The 20,825-nt window shown below is 41.5% G+C and overlaps 2 protein-coding genes across 3 annotated transcripts; one reads left to right on the top strand and one right to left on the bottom strand.

Moving 5' to 3' along the window:
• The first annotated feature begins 1,528 nt into the window (after positions 1 to 1,528).
• Positions 1,529 to 5,306, top strand: LOC136439238 (galactosylceramide sulfotransferase-like). 2 transcript variants are annotated; one of them, XM_066434527.1, is made up of 3 exons: positions 1,529 to 2,383; positions 2,732 to 2,967; positions 3,314 to 5,306. In XM_066434527.1, exons 2-3 carry the CDS (start codon positions 2,768 to 2,770, stop codon positions 4,620 to 4,622), a joined length of 1,509 nt encoding a protein of 502 aa, XP_066290624.1. In that variant the 5' UTR covers positions 1,529 to 2,383; positions 2,732 to 2,767; the 3' UTR covers positions 4,623 to 5,306. The 2 variants fall into 2 exon arrangements, with proteins under 2 accessions (XP_066290624.1, XP_066290625.1); XM_066434528.1 differs by lacking the exon at positions 1,529 to 2,383 and having other exon boundaries at positions 2,488 to 2,967.
• Positions 4,727 to 20,769, bottom strand: LOC136439234 (DNA-directed RNA polymerase I subunit RPA1-like). Its single transcript, XM_066434522.1, has 37 exons — positions 20,646 to 20,769; positions 19,958 to 20,120; positions 19,540 to 19,667; positions 19,329 to 19,409; positions 19,062 to 19,197; positions 18,177 to 18,429; positions 17,667 to 17,794; positions 17,288 to 17,400; positions 16,891 to 17,028; positions 16,545 to 16,685; positions 16,117 to 16,239; positions 15,564 to 15,661; positions 15,187 to 15,319; positions 14,937 to 15,020; positions 14,576 to 14,714; positions 13,979 to 14,286; positions 13,480 to 13,650; positions 13,055 to 13,174; positions 12,698 to 12,800; positions 12,138 to 12,252; positions 11,729 to 11,813; positions 11,294 to 11,494; positions 10,978 to 11,076; positions 10,492 to 10,686; positions 9,931 to 10,133; positions 9,467 to 9,725; positions 9,216 to 9,310; positions 8,782 to 8,896; positions 8,077 to 8,309; positions 7,607 to 7,799; positions 7,277 to 7,346; positions 6,896 to 7,071; positions 6,589 to 6,669; positions 6,220 to 6,387; positions 5,936 to 6,046; positions 5,508 to 5,700; positions 4,727 to 5,250 (listed from the first exon to the last, which is right to left on the bottom strand). Exons 2-37 carry the CDS (start codon positions 20,118 to 20,120, stop codon positions 5,150 to 5,152), a joined length of 5,253 nt encoding a protein of 1,750 aa, XP_066290619.1. The 5' UTR covers positions 20,646 to 20,769; the 3' UTR covers positions 4,727 to 5,149.
• Positions 20,770 to 20,825: the final 56 nt, after the last annotated feature.

The following is a 20,825-nucleotide window of genomic DNA, read 5'->3' as shown; positions in this document are numbered from 1 at the left end:
TAATATCTACCCACAAGAAGTGTCCTCTGGCGCGAACGAATCCATCAGGTGTATTTCATATACATGTACTTGAATATGCATATTCATGCAGACTTGTATGTATGCCTAAATATTTATCTTCTCAAGTTTCGTAGAATTGTGATGCACGGAATGAATTGTAACGCGCGATATTAGTACCTACCTTATTAGCGAGAGCTTTATATTAGTATCTGCCAATAAGACTACAGATATCAACATCAATGCATTGTTATTGTACGTACTGTACCTTACAAGGCACTGTATACATAGGCTTTCTTATTTCATACGCACCTGCATTTAAAATTGATTACGCATTTCTTCTTTCTAAAGAAGTTAACCAACAACATTTAATTTTTCCTAGCTCATAAAAGGACGACATGCTGCACTGACTTCGAAATAGCAAAACTTGATTAGCAAGAAACACTGTGAAAGTCCGTACAAACCTACTATGGGGAAATGTTTTGTTTGTTGGGAAATCTCGGTTGGAGCAAAAAAAGCGTCTCCTCTCTCCAAACACCATCAAAGCTTAAAATAAGAAAAATCAACCCGTTTCTATAAACCACTTCGCGCAGGTTCCCAGGGTAACGCCGAGTAATTTATTTCCGCGTCGCGCGTAAACCACAACATGTGTTCGCCCGCGATAACAAAACCGCGGGTCTCTGGGCGGAGGCGGAAGAATGGGGTACGTGGAACCCGCGCGCGTGCGGCTGCCAGCGCCTGATAAGGCGGATTTCATGGCTGCTCTACGGCTGTGTGAAGATACATATTCATGCTTACTTACACTGCTGTTAGTCTCCAACCAGACCCAATAGATTGCAAAGACCGTATCCAACTGGCAAAAGGAGCTTATAGTGCGACTTGGGTTGGCTATGAAAACTCCTTCTGCCTGTTGGATACGGTCTTTGCCAACCGGTAGGTCTGCTTGGAGACTACACTGCTGTACGCTCACAGCAATCTTCTCCGCTGTAACACCGCTTGTGGTGTATAATTCAACACGTTTATATGGCAATGATATGTTCTCGTTGCTTGGCGAACGATGGAAATGTTCCACTGAATAAAAATGCCTGTTGTATTCATTTTGTCAGACATGATATGAAAACAGAAAAAAACACATCATGTGCAATATAAGCTATCGAAGTGCAATCCTACCGAAGTGCGAAGAATGTATGTGCCCGAAATGACGACGAAGTGCCCGAAAGCTAGCTAGTACTATACCCATAATGTTCGTGTATTGGGTATTCCACATGTCTCAACAACCATGTTTGTTGAAACAAAACGGCAAAACCAACGGAAAAGACAAGAACTTCTTTAAGAAGTATGCAAATACTGTGACAGGAAGCAACCCTGCTGAAGAAAACCCTGCCTAACCGTGATACATTTGATGTGATGATGGAAATTTACGAGTATGCCAATTTGAACAATAACGAAACTACTATGTTTCAGCAGCAAAGTCAATACCAATCTACATGTTGAATTATTGCGTATATCTTACAAAAATAGACCCCGCCTAATCTAGTTGATCGATAAGGGACATTGTTAATTTCAATAGAATTAGAACATATTAAGCCTTTCCTCCCCTTCGCACCAACACACAGAATATCCGTCTGTCACTGCTGTTACCATCACACATGGTGTCAGATCTAATAATGGCCGTACGTCATCAAAAACACCCCTCCTCGCGTTTACTAGTAAAGCAGAAGGTTCTTCTGAACAGAAAATGGGACGTTTCTTTGATAGACCTATCATGTATTTATACAGCATGGAAAGTGAAGGCAGCACTGTAAACGTAAAGCTGCAGGTAAATTCAGGATGGTAAATTAAATTGATATCAACCAAGAGTTGTTTAGGCTTGCTGCTTTGACGTTTTGTTAATCCCATGAAAGTGCGCTCTCTTTCAATGTCAGTCAGAACTGCACACTAGCCAAGATTCCGTCACTGGTCAGTTACTAAGAAACTGGGCTCTATTACAATGGTATCACTGAGACATACTAGTACAAAAGGTATTTTATCAGGCTAAATCTAACAAGAATCTAGACAGACTACATATTATTTTACAAATGTTTGGGTTACACTGACAAATAAAGAAACATTGGACATGATTCAAAGCTGCGATGACAACGTAACCACCAGACACAGTGTCCAGAATTGACCCGTGGCAACTATAGGGCGAATGTTTACATTGCATCGTACAGATGATAGGATTACAATGACGGAGCTCTGCCGCTGATCCACCTGCACGAACTTTACCGGTACGGTATGCAGCACACTGGCATGGCATATCGTCCAGCACACTGGTGGTGTGGCATATCGTCCTGGTGGTCGGTGCGCGAGGAGCTGTACGGCATCCAGCTGAAAAACAAGCACGGTAGGTACCTGTTCTCTGCACAGTATGTTTGTGTGATATCCACAGCTCTGTCACATATTTACTCTGTACCTTGTACAATTGTTGAGCAATAAAGTTATTATTTTGATCGTCTTGAAATCGTTGATCACCGACGGTACGGTATGCAGCACACTGGCATGGCATAGACGTGAGACGTGGTAGAGTAGCATCATTAACTCATTAAGCAAGAAACAGTAAGCACAAACAGTTGCTTAAAGCCATACCGTCTTATTTCAAAGCCAGTACATTACGTTACGGGCCGGATAAAAAGGAAAGGACAAGAAGAAATACCCAAGTCTTGTTTTGACATCAGGCTTTTCTTGTGTTTAGTTTTCCACTGGAGCGGAGAACTGACGGAGTACGGGAATGGCGATGCGTCGAAGGAGCACTTTACGCTGGCTTGGCCTCATCTTGCTGGTTATGTGTGTTTTGCCGACAGTCATGTTTTACACCTGGGGTCCCCCTATCAACGGAGGTGCTACAGGAGCAGCGCAGCTGGGTTTTCTTCAGGCCGGAGAGAGCGCAGCATTGCTGCGGCCGGGACACTTCAACAGTTGGAAGAAACGGTGCGTACTACATTTGTATTTTCTGAATTAGCACCAAGGCAACCTGTCCGTACGGACTGCACATATGGTTCATGAACCGTTCATCACTCTCAGCCTTGGAGCTCTATGGTTTTATAAAGCTAACAATTGAACACTAATGTTCCAGTCAGCGGTAAGGGCGCTCCGATGAAAAGATTCAGGTCACGGGCACGGTAACTTGTCATGAAAAACACCATAGAATGGTTTAAGACACGTTTCATGGTCCCATGCTGCTATTTTGTCTGTAGGACTGAAAAGATCTCAAATCAGTATGGGTGAGGGGTTGAAGTCTGTCATATCTGATTGCATTGTTATTTCTCATTTTCAGTGAAGGGGAACTACGGTTACGAGATGCAAAACTGAACATTATCAATTGTGAGCCGAAAACCGACATTGCGTTCATCAAGACCCACAAAACAGGCGGGACAACAGTGATGCAGATACTGCACCGTTTCGGCTACCTTCGCAACACTTCTTTTCTCCTTCCTCACAACGACATTAACGATCTGTACCCACATGGGTTGCTAAACCCGAATCTGTACCTCCCTCCCATACAGCACGGGCACGGCATCCTAACCTACCACACCGTCTACGATAGACCGTCTATCATTAAACACCTTTCTGAAAATTCAACGTTTTTCACAATCATACGGGAACCTTTAAGTCATCTAAAATCCACCTTTAGCTACTACAGGCTGTCCAGACTTATGGAAGACTATGAAAGTACAGAGATGGAGGCGATGATAAAGTTTCTAGAGGACCCAGGACGGTATGACACCAAGTTTAACACCGACTCCCCTAGCCGGCCCGTTTCCTTCACGAGAAACCCCATGGCTCTCGAGCTCGGATTTCCCGTAGACAAGTTGCAGAATACTGCGGGGGATCCGAGTTCTGAAGAAATCAAGAACTTTCTGCAAAGAATCTCGCGAGACTTGGATTTAGTTATGATCATGGAGTACTTTGAGGAGTCGCTGGTGCTGCTGCGGCGGCTGATGTGTTGGGACCTGCAGGATATTCTGTACCTCAGATATAACAGTTATGAGTACAGTAACGTCACCGTTCCTCCTGGCCTCGTGGACATACACAAACGGTGGGACACAGTAGACTACGCCCTGTACGACCATTTCAATAGAACATTGTGGGAAAAGATCCAAAAAGAAGGCAACGACTTCAGACAGGAATTAAACCACTTCAAAGATGTTGAAAACAAAGTTCGGACACATTGTGCTTCTCCTAAAGATCACTTGCCAACGATTGTGGAGAGGAGTCCATGGAACCAGCAATTTCTGATTGACTCTACGTTCTGTACTTGGCTCAAGGCATCCCATATGTGCTACTGGACATTATTACGTGATAGAAGTCTAAAATTTCACATGTCCACTGACCAAAGAAAGACCACTCCTCTGAGTAACAGGAAACAGCCGTTCTTTGTGAAGCTATCCAGGAAGCTACGTGTGTCTTCTGGTATCCACTCCCCACCCTTCTGTCTGTTGTGTGGAGAAGTCCAGAAGTACTGCAGTGACCATGAGTATGTGTCCCACATCTATCAGGAAGGTCACATCTCATCTTCACAGTCAAGTTCTAATCGTCTGGAACTGCAGGGATGGCATGGTGGAGATCCTCTACCCCCTGCTTAGTACAGAACTACAATGTATACAAAATTATGTAAAAAAGCTCTTTGCCAGCAGAAAACTAGCTCTTTGCTATGCGCAAACTGGCCAAGTGGGACACAAGACATTGATACTTTCCAAGAATTTTATTTGAAGGTCCATTGGACCTACCAATCATATGAATATCCTGGTAAAAGGAGAATCCTTCTGAGGATAACAATGGCACATTCTATAGGTTTGAAAGTTCATGTGTATCTGTTTACAGTCTTAGCATTGGTTACTGTGTACATATGATATCTTAGAAAAGGCACCAGTGACTTTAATATGATCACATGAATGATAGCTAACATTTGGATAGGATTTTATGAGTACAATGTATATTTGTTGGTACACTACACTGAATGAATAACAATTGGAGAATGAACTTTGTAAATACTTCACCTAGCATAATAAGAGGAAGAATGAAGGATGATGTGCACCATTGATATACATACACCTAAGTTAGAGAGCGAACCCAGGTTATCAGGTTATCTGTTAACCAGTGCAACAATAACTTAAACTAAAGGCTGCAGCAGTTCGAAGCAGCCAGTCCCTCCCATCACTGGCCTCCCAGTAACCAGTCTTGCTGAAGGGGACTTTAACTCATCTTTGGCACCTGCAAAAAAGGAAATGTAGACATTATATTGATAAAGACAATTATACCATCTCTCACTTATTCATGTGTTTTTTACATGCTGTTCTACACTCTATACATATAACATACAATAGATGATTCTTTCAGAGATCTTCAAAAGGCATTCAATTCTGTATCTGTATCTATATAGCCGGTATAACCCCCATTCGCCGTAACACACCAGCTTAATTCTCCTTGGATAGTGACAAAACATTGATAATTTTTGTCAAAGAACTTACCACTGATAGTTGCTTCCTTTAAGAACTGCATGGATGTCTCAAAGCTCATCTGTTGGAAGGGAGAGGCATTGGACTGGATGCCTGTTCTGTTGAAAGGCTTGTACACCCCCTCATACGTCATGTAGTCTGCCACCAGGGACAGGTGGCGGGGGTCCACCTCAATCCCGTACACTGCAAACACTTCCTTGATCTCCTGCTTAGACAGAGATAAAAAAGATAAACACCCAAGCCCTTGGCTAATATGTCAACCATAAGAAAGTTTACAAATATGATTGATTTCATAAGAGGCTAAAACTGTAATGTAAGGGAGGTACAGATGCTATGATGGAGGATATTGTAAGACTTTTTGGTAGTAGCTGGAAAAGTCTACAGAAAAGGTGTCTTGCTGTAATGATGTGTTGTGAAGAAGAAACTTGAAGATTACAAACCTTGACAATAATCCGACAGGCGGCCTCTATACCATAGGTGTTGGCCATTGCATGGATGTGATTGGAGTAAAGTTTGCTCAGGTCAAACACTCTGTCATACTTGAACAGTTCCTGAAAAAATATATCAAGGGTCAATAAGCTTGGAGTAGCAAGATGCTTTTAGACTACAATTCTATCAAATTCTACCTACCATTCTAGAAATCCTTAGACTTTGAAAGCGAAGTCTACCATGAAATACTAGTGTAGCAAGCTAAATTGGTGACCCCCCTCCCTAGACAACCTACCTGTAACTGGACCCCCTCAGTTTTGAGCCTGGTCACCCCCTCCTCGCCTGGCAGCTTGCTGTCCGACAGGAAACAGCGGGTGATCCCGGGCGTCTGGTGAACCACGGCCTTGTGAGCCTCCCTCTCCACCAGGGACGTCATGTCAAACTTGCTGCCGACAATGTCCAGCTGACAAAGATACAAGCAGTTCAATTCTTTAGATTATCTAAACAAGTGCTTTTTGAATCGTGCTGAAACCTTCCACCTGTTCGTCTTCAAACTGTTTTTCCCACCATTTTTTCACAGATTATATCTACATAGATCAGTAAGGCCTAGTAGTCCTAGGAAATATTTTGAATCTGAACAACCATCTCAAAATAGATTTCTCACCTGTAATTTGATCTCACACCACTCCTCATCTTCTGCATCATAACTGTACCCAGCAATCTGTGGGCTCATTGCCAGCACAGCCTGTAGAACAACAAATACATTGTGTACATTTCCAAACTCAAACACCTAATCAGGATCATATAAGGGACTCCAATGTGGATTTGCAGACAGGAGATTTAACGTTATAATCCCGTACTTCAAAATACTGAAAATCATACGAGTCCCATCTAAAAAAAAACACATTCTATTACTTTTTATTCGCAAAGAAAATTATCTAGTCAAAGATTACAATAAAAATGGAAGTTACATTGATTCTGATTTCATCCTGAACAGCTTCTCTCTCCTTCCGCTTCTTCTTCTTCTTTTTCTTCTTCATTTTCTCATCTGTGGGAGTTGCAGGCGTTTCTGGTCTCTCTTCTTCCTTCTCTTCTTCCCCTGTTTCTGGGCTGGGGCTTTTTGGAGGAGGCTTGTTCCCTGTTTCCTCTATGGATGTACAATGTTATCATTAAACAATTATATTCATCATTCATAACAGTATTGGTGATAGACCTTTCATGGCACCTTTCAAGTAACACAGCCTGTTCTTCAATTTTCAAACTATGGTAATTACTAGCCGTTCCAAAATATGTACACTGGGTTTGTCATCATTGTTTAGGGCTATATGATATGGCCTGTGCTAATATCTCACCCTCCTCCTCTTCCTTTTCCTCTTCCTCCTCTTCCGGGTCAGAATCTCCTTTCTCATCATAGTCTTGGTCCTTCAAATGAAACAGGAGAGTCATGTTGCAATTAAGAGTTACAGGTAACAGGGAACCTTGTACACATACATTCAACAGAGTCATAGCTTTTTCACACTGAATCAAGTTTTCTTTCAACATCCAACAATAGATGTTCACTACATTACCACACATAATGAGAGTAGAGAGATGTAGCCCCACTATAAATATCATCTAACCTGTCTATATCACAAACTTACATTCAAAGTCTCATAAAAAGAAAGAACAGATGTAAAGAGCACCTGAGAGTGCTTCTGCTTCTGCTTAACAGCTGTTGCATCCCCATCATTGTCCTCCTCCTCAGAACTGTCCTCCTCTGTAGGCGGTTTCTTATTGGCCACCTGAACCGGCTCGTCTGGTTCTCCTTCATCATCATCACCATCATCCTCATCATCAACGTCCAAGATGTTCCGCTTTTCTCTTGAGTTCAGCAGTCTGAAGCAGAGAATATAAGTTATAAATTATTAAATACTCTGTTGTGGTAACAGCTTTCCTTACCCTCCATTCTTTTACAGGCACAGATCTAATAAACATCTATAGTTCAGAATTAAATATAAGAGAAATGAAAACATAGAAACTGATTTCATGGCTCTTTAAAGTCACCTATTATCTAAAGTGCAAGAGATTTGTGATGATTCAATCACATCTTATTTTTCAAAAGCAAAGCCATTTGGTTAAGCATGTTGTGTGGAGAGGAAAGAGCACTCCTGACTTGTGTTCCTGCATCTCCTTGGCCTGTCTCTTCAGGGCCTCCAGCAGTCGGCGGAAGAATTTGCGCTCCATGAAGTGCAGGATCTTGGCAGGACTCAGGTACACGTCCTTCTCGTACGTCTCGGGAGGGAGGAACTGGAACCGTACGGTGTAGATTCTGAACCTCTCAAGTCTGCTCTCCACAGACAGAGTCTCAGACACTTCCACTGACTCAAGCACTTGGAACAGATGAACCTACAGGATCACACAGTGGGATGAAAATGGTTTGTTAACTGTAATGTACTAGGATGGGTCTCTGTTGTATAACAGGTGAATGGTTATATCCAAATGTTTTCATAATCCTTTAATCAGTCCACTTTTGTTGCAGTTTTGTACTTGATTTGTTCAGAGATTATAAAGTTGCCTTGTAGATGAAACCTAAGTGAGATATGTGATATATTGTCCCACCAAAAAAAACCTGGTCAGTAAAAAAATGAATGTAAATGTTGAGATTTTCATGGTGGTTTATTGTTCGCGGTTTTCGAAATAAAAATGTTTGTTCTGTTTTCTGCCCGCCTGTCCTTATTTCAACCATGAACTACAAATTATGGCGAACACTCTATTTCTCCCTACCACGAAATTAAATCCCAGTGAACTTAAAGGTATCTTCAAGTATATGACACAGGTCTATAAAACACCTTGTCTGAGTGACAGGTGTCAGTCTCACCTGGGCGAACCTGCGACGGATGTTGTCAGCAGCTGTCCTAGCCTCAGGAGAGTCTACAAGGGGAACCTCCATCGTGGGGGTCTTGATGTTGGCACTGGCAACCATCAGGATCTCTCTAAACAACAAAGGGGCATCATGATGGTTAAAACATGGAGAAGCCTGGCACAGTTTGGGTTAGAACGAGACAAGGTATCCTGGTAATGTCACTAATGTCAGTGTGGCAGTGTCACATTACAATACTTTTCTGTAATGTTATGCCTTCCATGATGGTAGTTACACATGTACATAGTCAACACTTCCCATAAAGGCTATTCTTTAAAGGTACAATCAACTATGCACTAACATTATGGCAATGCACCAAATATGTCATCGTAGCATAACGGCTCTCTAGACATGAGTTTCTGAATAGTACTACAATGTATATCTGTGCAGACCTGAGCCTTGGGATTCCCAGAGTGACGTTCATCTCTCCCCTGCCGGCAAAATGGAAGGTGTTCAAGGTCATCTGTGTGGATGGCTCTCCGATGGACTGCAAGAGAAAACAGAGCATTTATGGGAAACATAATGGTTCAATAAGATGTCCAGAACAAACAATGATTTCTCAATGCTTTTGGTCACCTAAGTAAATCATGCCAGCCCAATCTAAAAACTTAAAGATCACATCACCATGTGACTGCTTTCCTACCTGAGCAGCCAGCAGTCCCACAGCCTCCCCGGGCTCCACCAGGGACCTCATGTACTTGTACTGCATCATGGCTTGGAAACGGTCGATGGTCATTTCACCTGCATCCGACACGTCTTCTTCACTGGGGAGTCCCATGGGGTTGGTCGCCACGTACTCGTTCAGTATGTCTGAGTACAGCTCAGACGTGGAGCCGAGATGGCGGTCAGGACGAAGCTTTGCTAACGTGGGATCAGGGCACTTTTTGCTGTGCTTTCTGTACCTAAGCAAATGAGGGAATATTTGAGATAGGTATTTTATACACAATCTTACTCCATGAGATAAACTCTGATAAAGGATTGTTTCTAATGTATAAACTATTGAAGTGTACCTTTACATGTATATCTTTAATCCTAACTGTTGTAAGGACCATTAAGTCCACCCTACTACATGCATTTTGTCGCTTCCAGTTGAATAATGTCTAGTACTTTTCCCTGTCCTCTTCTTCCATGTCCTTCCACAGATCCACAGCAGCCACAGCTGCCTTGAGTCTGCCTGAGTCAGAGTCCATCCCTGGGTACTCCTCTCTCAGACTGGGCTGCTCTTTCTGACAGTAACTCAGGAAGGGAGACCTCCTCTCTCTTGAGTTCAGCAGACCTTTTTTCTTCTGCTTCTTCTTCCACTTGTTAACCTGTGGGACAAATTGTGGGACTTCAGCTTATGTTTTGCAGAAATATCTGTACATAAGTGATGATCCAGAGCTGCTTTGCAATGCTAATTCCGTTGGTAAGAAAGTTAAAATGAAAGCTTGGACTTGGAGGCAAACTTTTGTGTCTTCTAGCTCTAGCCTTCTAACGTACAGCATATCAGTGTCAGTTTGGAGTACTGATAGGGTGTGTTGTAGGATGTAGGAAGTACTACATGAGCAAATGCTGTGCATCTTTGCTTGGGAAAATGTCAGCAGCAAGCCCCAAACATAAGAAGCTTGCAGGCATACTATGTAAATACTGACTGCTGAGACAGGTTCCACAGGCCAGAATGAGATGTACCTTTCTCTGCCAAGCGGCTGCAGCTGTAGTGTCCACCTTGTCCTGTACCAGCTGCAGCTCTTTGTGCTGCATTACAGCCTGGTGGTTGTTGATCATGAAGGGGTAGTGTTTGGGACCCAGGAACTGAGTCTTGGGGATGTCCAGGCCATCCTCTCCATAGTAGAACTGGATCAAACTGCCATCACTGTCACGTACCTGTAGAACAAGAAATTAGATAAACATAGTCTCATAAAGAATCTAAAGTTACTTCAGTACAGCATATTTCATGTCTCATGCAGCAGGAAAAGAAAAGAGCAGTTGACTGATTAATTATGGCATTATGTTTTTCAGCCAATAGGTAATCAAATTAATTCTACAAGGTTATATTTAAGTCGAAACAGGTGCCCATGGTTGGTTTGAACCATCACTGTTTCCTTAACCAGGCCATTGTGTTTGGTGAGTGATTAAAGTTCCTGAATTTATGGAAGTTCATAGTGAATGACTTACAGTGAGGTCATAGTTGATGACCAGCCCCTCCAGATGTTTGATGATGCATCTCTGTAGATATCCACTCCTGCTGGTCTTCACAGCCGTGTCAACAAGACCCTGTCAAACGGAAGGTTTTGGTCACTCTTAAGATCACAATGTTAAAAAAAAGCCTTCAGTTATGGTTAGCTCATTTTTTTAAACATTTGCAGGATCTACAAATTCATGTGTCAAATGCTTCTTATTAATGTAAGAAGGCACTCTGCATTGATTGGTAACTTCATAGATTACCACTCTTCACTACAACTTAGTACAAGAAACACAAGTAAGGACCCACCTCTCTTCCTGCCATACAATGGAAGAAGTACTCCTGTGGTCTGATGCCAGTCAGGAAGCGACCATCCACAAACCCACCTGCACGGGGGGACGTGTCATAGGGCAGGAATGACGGCAGGGAGCTACCACTGGGCATGAGAGGGGGGCGACGGCCCTCCAGTTCAATTTGGCCCAACAGTGAAGAGATCTGCATACAGTTTACCTATCGAAGAGTCAAAAAGTCCATATCATTATCATAGCATTGAAATCTAATGGTACAGCTCTTCTTTGCATATTTTTTATATTCAAATTTCTCTTTAGAATTAAGAAAAAGAGGAAAAAATTTTGCCAATCATAGAAGTTAGAAGAACATATTCAAGGACATTTTTATTTGACTGATCCATCAGTTTTGATCTGCTAGCTACTATGACTAGAACAAACATAGAAGAGGACTTACAGAGGAGCCTTTTGCACCAGACTGCACCATGAGTTGAAGGTTGTTGTGAGGGAACATCTTCAGGAGACCATTAGGTGTACAGGCCCTGGGAACACAAGGGCAGATGAGTGTGTCAGACATGTATCATTTCATCTATTACATCAAAATCATGCACTATCATCTTTCAAAAGGATGCATGCCTGTCCCATATTTCCATAAGCTTGTACCATACAGACAGCAGAAGAGCAGAACAAACAATAGTAACAAAGTGTGCTCCACTGTTTCGTTATTTGATGCCTATCATGTCAGCAAAATCAGTCACAAAGTAGCATATGACTCCTGTGCAACCTGTATGACTGAATAAAATGATGGTATGTGTAATACACAAGCTGAAACACAGGTGCTAACACTGTAATAATTGATCACTAACTTGTTGATGTAATTGCTGAACTGGTCAGTCTTGGACTTCATGGCCATGTCCCACTCTTTCATGTCCTGGTCATCTGGGCTGTAGTGGGCAGTCTGCAGGGCTTCCTTCAGTGTGTCTGGGACAGTCAAAATGACAACATTTCACATTATGAATGTCTGAATATGTGACATGACAATGCAATTTGCTACCAAACTGTACGCAACCCTGTCCTTGGTGCTGAATATGTTTTCTTGAATGACAAAGCTTCACATGAATGTCCAAATATGTGACAGGATAATGCAGTTTCCTATCAAACTGTACACAACCCTGTCCTTGGTGCTGAATACCTCTTCTTTAATGACAAGCCTTCACAAGGATGTCCAAATATGTGACAGGATAATGCAATTTGCTACCAAACTGTACACAACCCTATCCTTGGTGCTGAATACCTATTGTTGTAATTCAGTGGATCTCCAATTGGTTGTCATTTGTCAAGTGAACTATACATGCAGACTGCATCATTGTCATCAATTTTCACAATTCAACAATGATTCCGTATGCTTCCAAATTACCCTGCCTACCTGTTTCAACCTTGACACCAGTGTTCATGCCTAGAGCCCGTGCAGCTGCATCATCTCCGCAGTGGGCAGCTGCTGTCATGATCTCTCGTCGCTTCACATCGGCCTGTAGGGATAAACATACAGGCCAAAAGGTATTACAGTCAGGCAGGGATTACAGAGATATAGCAGGTTCCTAGGCTGTGTCAAAACTTTTACCCTAATACTGTAAGAACAAGTACTTTACCTTTGTCTTTAAGAGGACATAGAAACCAATATTTCATTCACTTATAGAAATATAAAACGGAACCTGGCTCTAGTTATATCAGGGTTTTTACTAAATGAACAGTTTTGTTCAAGAGTATAGTGTGACTGCAGTACCTTCTGTGTCAGCAAGATGTCCTCGACACCCAGAGTGAAGCCCAGGTGGTTCTGTAGGAAGGTGGTGAACAGGCGACCCAGACAGGTCAACAGTCTACTGGATACCTTCCCACCATAAAGCTGCAAATGGAAGAAATGGTAATCTCAAAAAGCCATTGCTTTAGAGAATACTACCTTCAATTTCACGACTTGTGATACAGCAAGACCTATGATCATGGCTATCAGTAATTCAATAATAGAAGGATTAGGCATTGTGTCAGAGGTGTCACAAAAAAGCTGCCATTAGAAGTTGACAGTGGCAGAAATCTATACTTCAGCCATCTCAATAGCTAACTTTGAGACAGGGACAGCATTTGGTAAGCATGTTTCAATACACAATCTTTAGGGTCAGCTGTGGTACTGTAGTTTATAAAAGGATGACAGACCTCACTACAGCAGTGGACCAGTCCGTACGGTGTGGGTCCGTAGTGCCCCTTGTCCAGTATCCCACAGAGCAGCTGACCCTGTCTGATGACCACTTCGGACTCACACATCTCACCATCACGTAACGGTCGCACAGCTGACCTGCTGCTCCTGGGTGGATCTTTCATCCAAAGCTAGAACAGAGAAAAATGAATTGGATTACCTCTAGTATCTAAGTATGGTTCATCAAAGGACATGGCATCATTGCATTCATTTTCAAAGCCATTGTTTCTACTGATTTTGTCCCAAAATAGACAATAGTTAGACAAATTCAACAAATAAATATGGGAACATCTAACATTACCTCAAGACTTTCTACTATTAGAATGTAACATGCTTCAGCAATATACTTTATACACAAAGTAGTAAAAGCTTTATTTCAGTATACGCGTACTATGTGAGTATGTAAAATCAAAAGCATTATCTAAAGACTTTTTGTCTAACCCAGTTGTAAATGAGTACCTTGCCAGATATCTTGGCTTTGCTGTCCATGTTCAGTGGTGCTTTCCCCTCAGGAATGATGTTTAACAGAACCGTGGAAAACACCTGTTTCCCGCTCCACAGCCTGTGTGGTTTGACGATACTCGGCGGCAGCAGCCTCACGTGGCCCTGTTTGTCCGTAAGGGCGCTGAACACAAGCTGGTGGTACTCCTCCCGTCTGAAGAAACGTCCGCGCAGAGTCATGGTCACCCCCGACACCATGTGGTCCTGGATGAGGCCGCTGAGGGGTTTGCCATCCTTGGGGCCCAGGTACTGCTGGTCTGTGCTAGCTGGAAAGGACATACACAAAAACCACATAAAGCCCACCAATAATAGACTCGTAACCGAAATAAAGTGTATAGAACCTATTTGCAGGGAGATCTAACTGATATTTGGTATTTACAGCACTTGATATAACATGACAATATGCCAAATAACAGTTACTCAAGGAACTGGATTTGATTTTGGACAATACCTGGTATAAAAGCAGTATTTCAGGGTTTTTTTCAAATACATATTTATGTACCCAATTCTTCAAAAGAGTGAACAGAACATTTACAGGCCAGTATTGTATGTTACCTATTGCGTATGCCTCTGCCCTCCCCAGCTCATTCTGGGGGAAGTGTGCATTCATCTCATCTCCATCAAAGTCAGCATTGTAAGTCTTACAGTTGGCATAGTGGAGTCTCAGAGTCTTCTCTCCAGGCAAAATTCGAGCCTTGGATGTAAAGATGTTAAACTTGTTACAACAGGCACAATCTGTCACAGAAAAATATGACATGAATATGAACTTCTAAAAAGAAACTCTGGGGTAGCAACATGAGGTACTTGTTCTTAATTTCCTTTTGAGTAAAGCAGTTCCCTTATTCACAATGTCATACAACTTATGATGAAGCTCCAACTGAAAGTAGGCCTGTATGCTTAGGAGATGTATGTTCACCTTATGTGCCATGATACTGGGCTTGTGTAGGGTTGGCTGCCTGTTGAGGAGGAGGACATCACCATTCTTGATGTGACGGTGAACCTAAATGAACACAAGATAAATAGTGGTTAACAAAAAGCCTCATCACACTTTGCTGTCACTTTAAAACACCAAAAGCAAAATAAAATAGACTCTCAAATTTCAGATTGTTATTTTGTTGTCCTATTCATTCTTTCCTTAGTGAATGATGAGAAGATGATATGCTCACAATCTTGGTCCCCATGGCAGCTCCAGGGTAACTACTGGGGGTGAGGAGCTGCTTGGCGATGGCCTCTCGTTGGGTGGGGTCACTCACACTCAGGACAGTCTTATGGCCATTCTCATTTACCACAAAAGCCGCTCTGTTTACAAAACAGTAACAAAAACATGTCACCATCTGTCAACAAGCAAAGACTGTGCTTTGTATGACTTTTAAAAATGATAACTGGTCTTGGGTCATTCAAGAAAAAAAAAACATGTTGCCATCTACCCAATAGTAACGTTAGTATGAATACAATTTTTCAGTCATAGGTTTCCACTGTAGTTTTTAACTTGTGACACAAATTTCACTTCACACAACTATGTATTGCTAGATATGAATCATACCCAGGATGAACGTTGGGTCCGTTGATAACTGCCTGTCTGAGTTCTCGGACATTCCACACGGTCACAGGCTGTGGGTAGGTCAGCTTGGTAGCAAAAACCTGACAAAAACAAAATCACACTTAACACACAAAAACACAACAATATAGAAACTGCTATTTTGTACATTTCAAGTGCTGAAAGCTATTCATACACTGAATGCTAAATCATGATAATTTCTTCTTCACAATACTGAATAATAAAGAAGACTCTCTTAAGTTCCTGCAAGGATCCAGTGATGTGTATGTTGATAAAGGTTAGACATCCAGGTAATAAGATACGCAAGGTAACAGTGTTTACTTTGTCTGCTATTGGACCATCTTAAAGTTTTCTTCACCTCATTAATATATCAATTCAGAGTTTTGGTTTAAAACCTGGTGGCTCCAGTTTCTTCTTTAGTCACTGACGAAAAACAACATGCTGTTTGAAAAGTCTCACAGTTTCCAAATCTTATCCAGTTGCTTGAATAACTGTCACCTTGAGTGATGTGTATGGTTAGTAAGATAACATGACTCACCAGAGGGATGCCGATCTCATCCATGTTGATGTACGGATCAGGGGAGATGACGGACCGGGCAGCGTAGTCCACTCTCTTCCCCATCATGTGTTTCCTGAACAAACCATCTTTCTTCTCTATTAGCTATACGAACAAAGAAAGTGTTGGTGATTGGACTGAAAAACTTATATTCAAGTTTCCCTCAAATGAGGGAAATGTTGTCTGTTTTATCCGTTTCGGAATTTTATTACCATGCTCTACATATCTCCAACTGTTGCAAATGTGTAAAAGCACTATCAAAGCTGACACTGACAAAGCACTATCTAGGAACTCTATTTAGTGCATGTTGGTCTGATGGTCATTAGACAATGTACTATGTAGGCATCATGTAAACATTATTCACTGGTGTTCAATATGTCAACAATGGCTTTCCCACATTGTAATAGTACCTGTTTTATCCCAGGACTCCTGTCATTGGACAACTTGTCCAGATCGCTGTCCATCACCCTGTTCACTGATGTCTGTAGTCTCAGCCAGGCGTTGTTCACCTTCTCTGTTACAGTGGCCCCTGATATCTCATCTAGAATGGTCTGGGTGTAAATGTGCAATGTGATCAGCAAAATAGTTTCTTGATAATACAAAATATACAGGCTCAAATATAGCTATTACATACATGAAATTATTATTGTATTTTTTATGTGCATTTCTTTCTACAATTGCTACTTTTTTGGAGTACTCATTGGCCATCTTTGACTACAGAAGAGGAACAACAATATCAGATGCTGTACCACCCACCTTCCCTGTTATTGTACCCTCTTCTTCTTCTTTCCCCATCTCCTGTAGCAACTTTCTAACTACAACGCACTCTGCCAGAACTTTGGCCAAGTTTGACGTCTGTGCATTCTCAAATCTTTTGTCACCGAGAACCGAAACCTACAGAAAAGGTAGAAAATATGTTTTACGTGCTTGGCCAATATAATAGATCGTGTATGAAAAGCAAAATACACATAAAATGTAAACCAAACATAAGAAATAAGCTTTGCATAACGGATGATTTTAACTATAAAGTTGCTGTTTTGCACTTATTGGTTACTACAATAAAGAAAAGATGACAGGAATTAAATCAACACAATACCACCTAATGATGTTGCACATTGATAATCTTTGCCTACTGAAGCTATTTCAGACTTACTGGTCTAAATCTGGATGGCGGGACTGGTAAAACTTCCAAGAAGAAGATGTCAATGGGACATGTTCCCTGTGGCACCAACCTCAGCGCTCCAAACAGGTTGGACAGGAGCTCACCTGGAGATGGTTCAAAACTTCCTCATTGGACAATGTTTGACGTGCCAAAAAATCATGCATACATCAAGAGTGATGAGTGATAAGCAGAGAAAGCAGTATGTGCCCTTTTTAAAGTCTTAGGTATGACTCCTTGGAGATCAAACTCAAGACCTACCAAATGCAAGGCAAACATTACCGTATACTCAATTGCCATTTCACCAGTTATACACATAAAAAAAGACATTTATAAAACACCAAACTTGCGATGGCTATTGGGAGTTCTTTACCTTCATTTTTCCACAAAGCTCTGAGATGTGCCCTGGCTTCATAGGGAGTGAGGTACCCTGATTCAATGGCGGAGTCTGTGATGACGTTCTTCACATCAAGTTTATCAGCCAACCAATCTTTGCCTTCCCTGCATTTAAGATGACAGTTAAAGGCAAAACTAGTACAACTGTATATGTATATGTATATGTTTTGTATCAATGTTATGTTTTATTTAAGATCTATCATTTCCATACAGCAAAGATAAGAAGAGAATTAACGACTTTTATTCTACACCCTTCCTACACATAAAAAATCTGTTTCTCCTACCATACTTTATACTAGTATGTAGCCTATATAATCACATCTTTGCATCCATGTCATAGCAATAAACCAAGTACATATGTATGTTACAATCATTTGCAAAAGCAAAATACAACATATTATGTTGTAAAACCTTTCCCTTTAGTTAGAACTAACTGTCTACTACCATAAGAGAGCTAAGATCCTGGTCACATGCATTGTGTACTTACTCTTCTCCTGTTTCATCTTCTTCTTCACCATCCTCGAGATCATTCTTCTTCTTAGCGTGTCTTCTGGGTATTCCCTTGAACAGGATCCTGCTGTTGTGCTGCATCTTGAGGTTTCTGATTGGGCTTTTACAGTGGTTACACTTGGTTCCCCTTTTCTTGAAGTAGTCCTTTGTGAATTCTTTCACTAGATCTTTTCTTTTTCCAACAGCTGTTTTTATGTTCTGTTGGGTCTGTGTCATCTTTGCATCCACTCCTGGGACAGATCCAAAGCAGAGAATCATACCTAGCACTCAGTCAGTTAGGCTTGATATACATTGCTTATAAATCTGTGACTAGGTGCAACACTTGACATGTTAAAGCCTTTTTAAAAGAAAGTTTCCAGTTTTTGACGTCACAAAATATATGCTGTGCTTACTGAGTCGCAGGCTACTTGAAAGACATTTGTCGTAAGTCATGGGTCATGTTGCTAATAGACTCACTTTAGCAGTGACCTATGATGTTGCTGTAACCTCCATTAACATTAATCCACCTGTTAACATAAATCCGCCACTTTGAAAAACAGTGGGTTTGAGATATCTGAAGCACAGTACCCCCCAGGTATGCACAGTTTAGATATACAGGAGTGCATTATACTGATGAGGGACGTTGGGTTAGAGATCTGTTGAGATGTATCTTTTCAGGCTGGCGGAATTATGTACCCCAGTGGAATTATGTTTAGTAGATGTTAGTCACTACTAGCTGTTGTAAAAGGAAATTACTGATTGTATCTGTACGGTAAGAGTAATACAAAGAACTTCATCATATTCGATGCAACAGTTCTGAAACAGTATTCTGCTAAATCATGACACAGAACTAGCATGTCTCCAGCCTAAGAAAAGTCCTTACCACTGATGGCTTTCTGTAACTCCTCCTCCAGCTGCTGAGCGATGTATTCATCATCAGCATCTCCATCCTCCTCCAGGATGCCACTCAGCACCTCGTGTAGCTTCTCAACCATCTGCACCAGACCATGGTCTAAGGCCTAATAATACGCCACAAAGAAAGCTCTTATTGTGAACAAATAGCAAAAACACGAGGGCATCTATAGATGTGCATATGTCATTGTCAACAGTTAATTTATAAATGATAGTGAACAGTTTTAAAACAACTTACCTTGAGTTGGCTAGTAATGAGTTGAGCCTGAATCTTTGGGCACATCAGTCTGTGGCAGTAGAAGCAGGATCCTCTCAGCATCTGGAACAAGACATTTTGTGCATGTGAGAAGATGGACAGGAAAATGTCAAAATGAAACTAATAGCATAACATTGGCTTTCTGTTAAACTTAAGAAGTAGGAGTCAATATAAAAAATGTCCATATACTGACCTGATAAAGAAGTCTGAGGAAGAGAGGGTTGAAGACTGGGAGGGGCAGGTTGACATGTCCCATGTGGCCAGGACAGTGTAAGTAGTTTTGGGCACACGTGCCACACAGGTCATCTCTGTCTGTCGGACCTATAGAGACAAATGTAACATCAGTACTGGACCTATTGTACAATGTATGGGACTATAATCTAGAGATAATGCTCAGCTTGCTCTTAAAATACAACTACATTAAATCATCTCAAACTGTATGACCATAATAACTACATAAATGCTACCTAATAGGTTGTCTTTTGAGTTATCGTTATTTCTGGCTACTTTCTCCAAATGATATTAGTAACTAAAACTATCGTAGGCCAGTAAACTGAAACATATGGCAAATGATCATACCTATTTTCAGGTAAAAAATGATGAGGTCTTACCGAGTGATGGATCATACAGCCCGCCTGTAGTTGGGTGTAAGAGGTTGTCGAATGTCTGAGGGTTGGTGACCTCCTTCACACTCAGCCTGCAGATCTCCTCTGCGCTGTATGTGCTGAACTGCACCCCGCACAGGCGCTGGGACGGGATCTCCCACGTCAACATCTGGCATGATCGAGGACACACAAATCATTACTGCAGGCGCAGGAAAAGTTAGAATTTTCAATCAATACATCAACTTGACTAAGTTGTTCTCCTGCATCTGCGCAGGCACAGCACAGCACAGCGCAGGCTCAGTTGGAAATATTTTTTTCTCTCAATTTTTATTATTTAATTTTTGATCCAACAACAACAAATTATGACTCAACAGCATCAGAAACTCTTTGTTAGATCATTTTTCAAATTTTCTTGATGATGGATCAACCCAAGAACATTATATAGGACATTTTATATTCTATATAATGTCCTTGATCAACCTAGTGAAGCATTATTCTATCTCCAAAAGATATCACGTCAAAATCAATTTTACACAGAGCAGAATTTAAAAGCCGTTTGCGAGCTGATAATCAGCCCCCCTCCCTCATCGACGCGATCACTTTCCTGTATGCTACACACTACAGACCAATTATAACATCAAGCAGTACATATGTCAAAACTCTAGTTTACCAAATGACTTTCTGTGATACTCACGTTTTGTGCTGTTCTCGAAGACAACCAAATTGCTGAAACTTTGAACTTTTCACGTGCTGCCTTGCAAACACCAGCGGGCAGCCATGTTGGAATCTACCATTGTAGAGTAGGAGCTCATATGTAAGAAAGTAAAGACTAAGCAATTTGTGTCTTTTTTTCAAAACGGAATGATAGCTATAA

The sequence above is a fragment of the Branchiostoma lanceolatum genome, chromosome 7 (genome assembly GCF_035083965.1).
Source record: "Branchiostoma lanceolatum isolate klBraLanc5 chromosome 7, klBraLanc5.hap2, whole genome shotgun sequence".
Classification (NCBI taxonomy): domain Eukaryota; kingdom Metazoa; phylum Chordata; class Leptocardii; order Amphioxiformes; family Branchiostomatidae; genus Branchiostoma; species Branchiostoma lanceolatum.
This window is presented reverse-complemented; position numbering and strand designations above follow the sequence as displayed.

Coding starts and splice junctions, on each gene's coding strand:
- LOC136439234 (XM_066434522.1), bottom strand. CDS start 20,120: ATGTTGACGTGGGAGATCCCGTCCCAGCGCCTGTGCGGGGTGCAGTTC. Junction 7,072..7,276: donor GGAAAAGGAAGAGGAGGAGG/GTGAGATATTAG, acceptor GTACATCCATAG/AGGAAACAGGGAACAAGCCT. Junction 6,670..6,895: donor AGGATGAAATCAGAATCAAT/GTAACTTCCATT, acceptor GTTGTTCTACAG/GCTGTGCTGGCAATGAGCCC.
- LOC136439238 (XM_066434527.1), top strand. CDS start 2,768: ATGGCGATGCGTCGAAGGAGCACTTTACGCTGGCTTGGCCTCATCTTG. Junction 2,968..3,313: donor TTCAACAGTTGGAAGAAACG/GTGCGTACTACA, acceptor TCTCATTTTCAG/TGAAGGGGAACTACGGTTAC.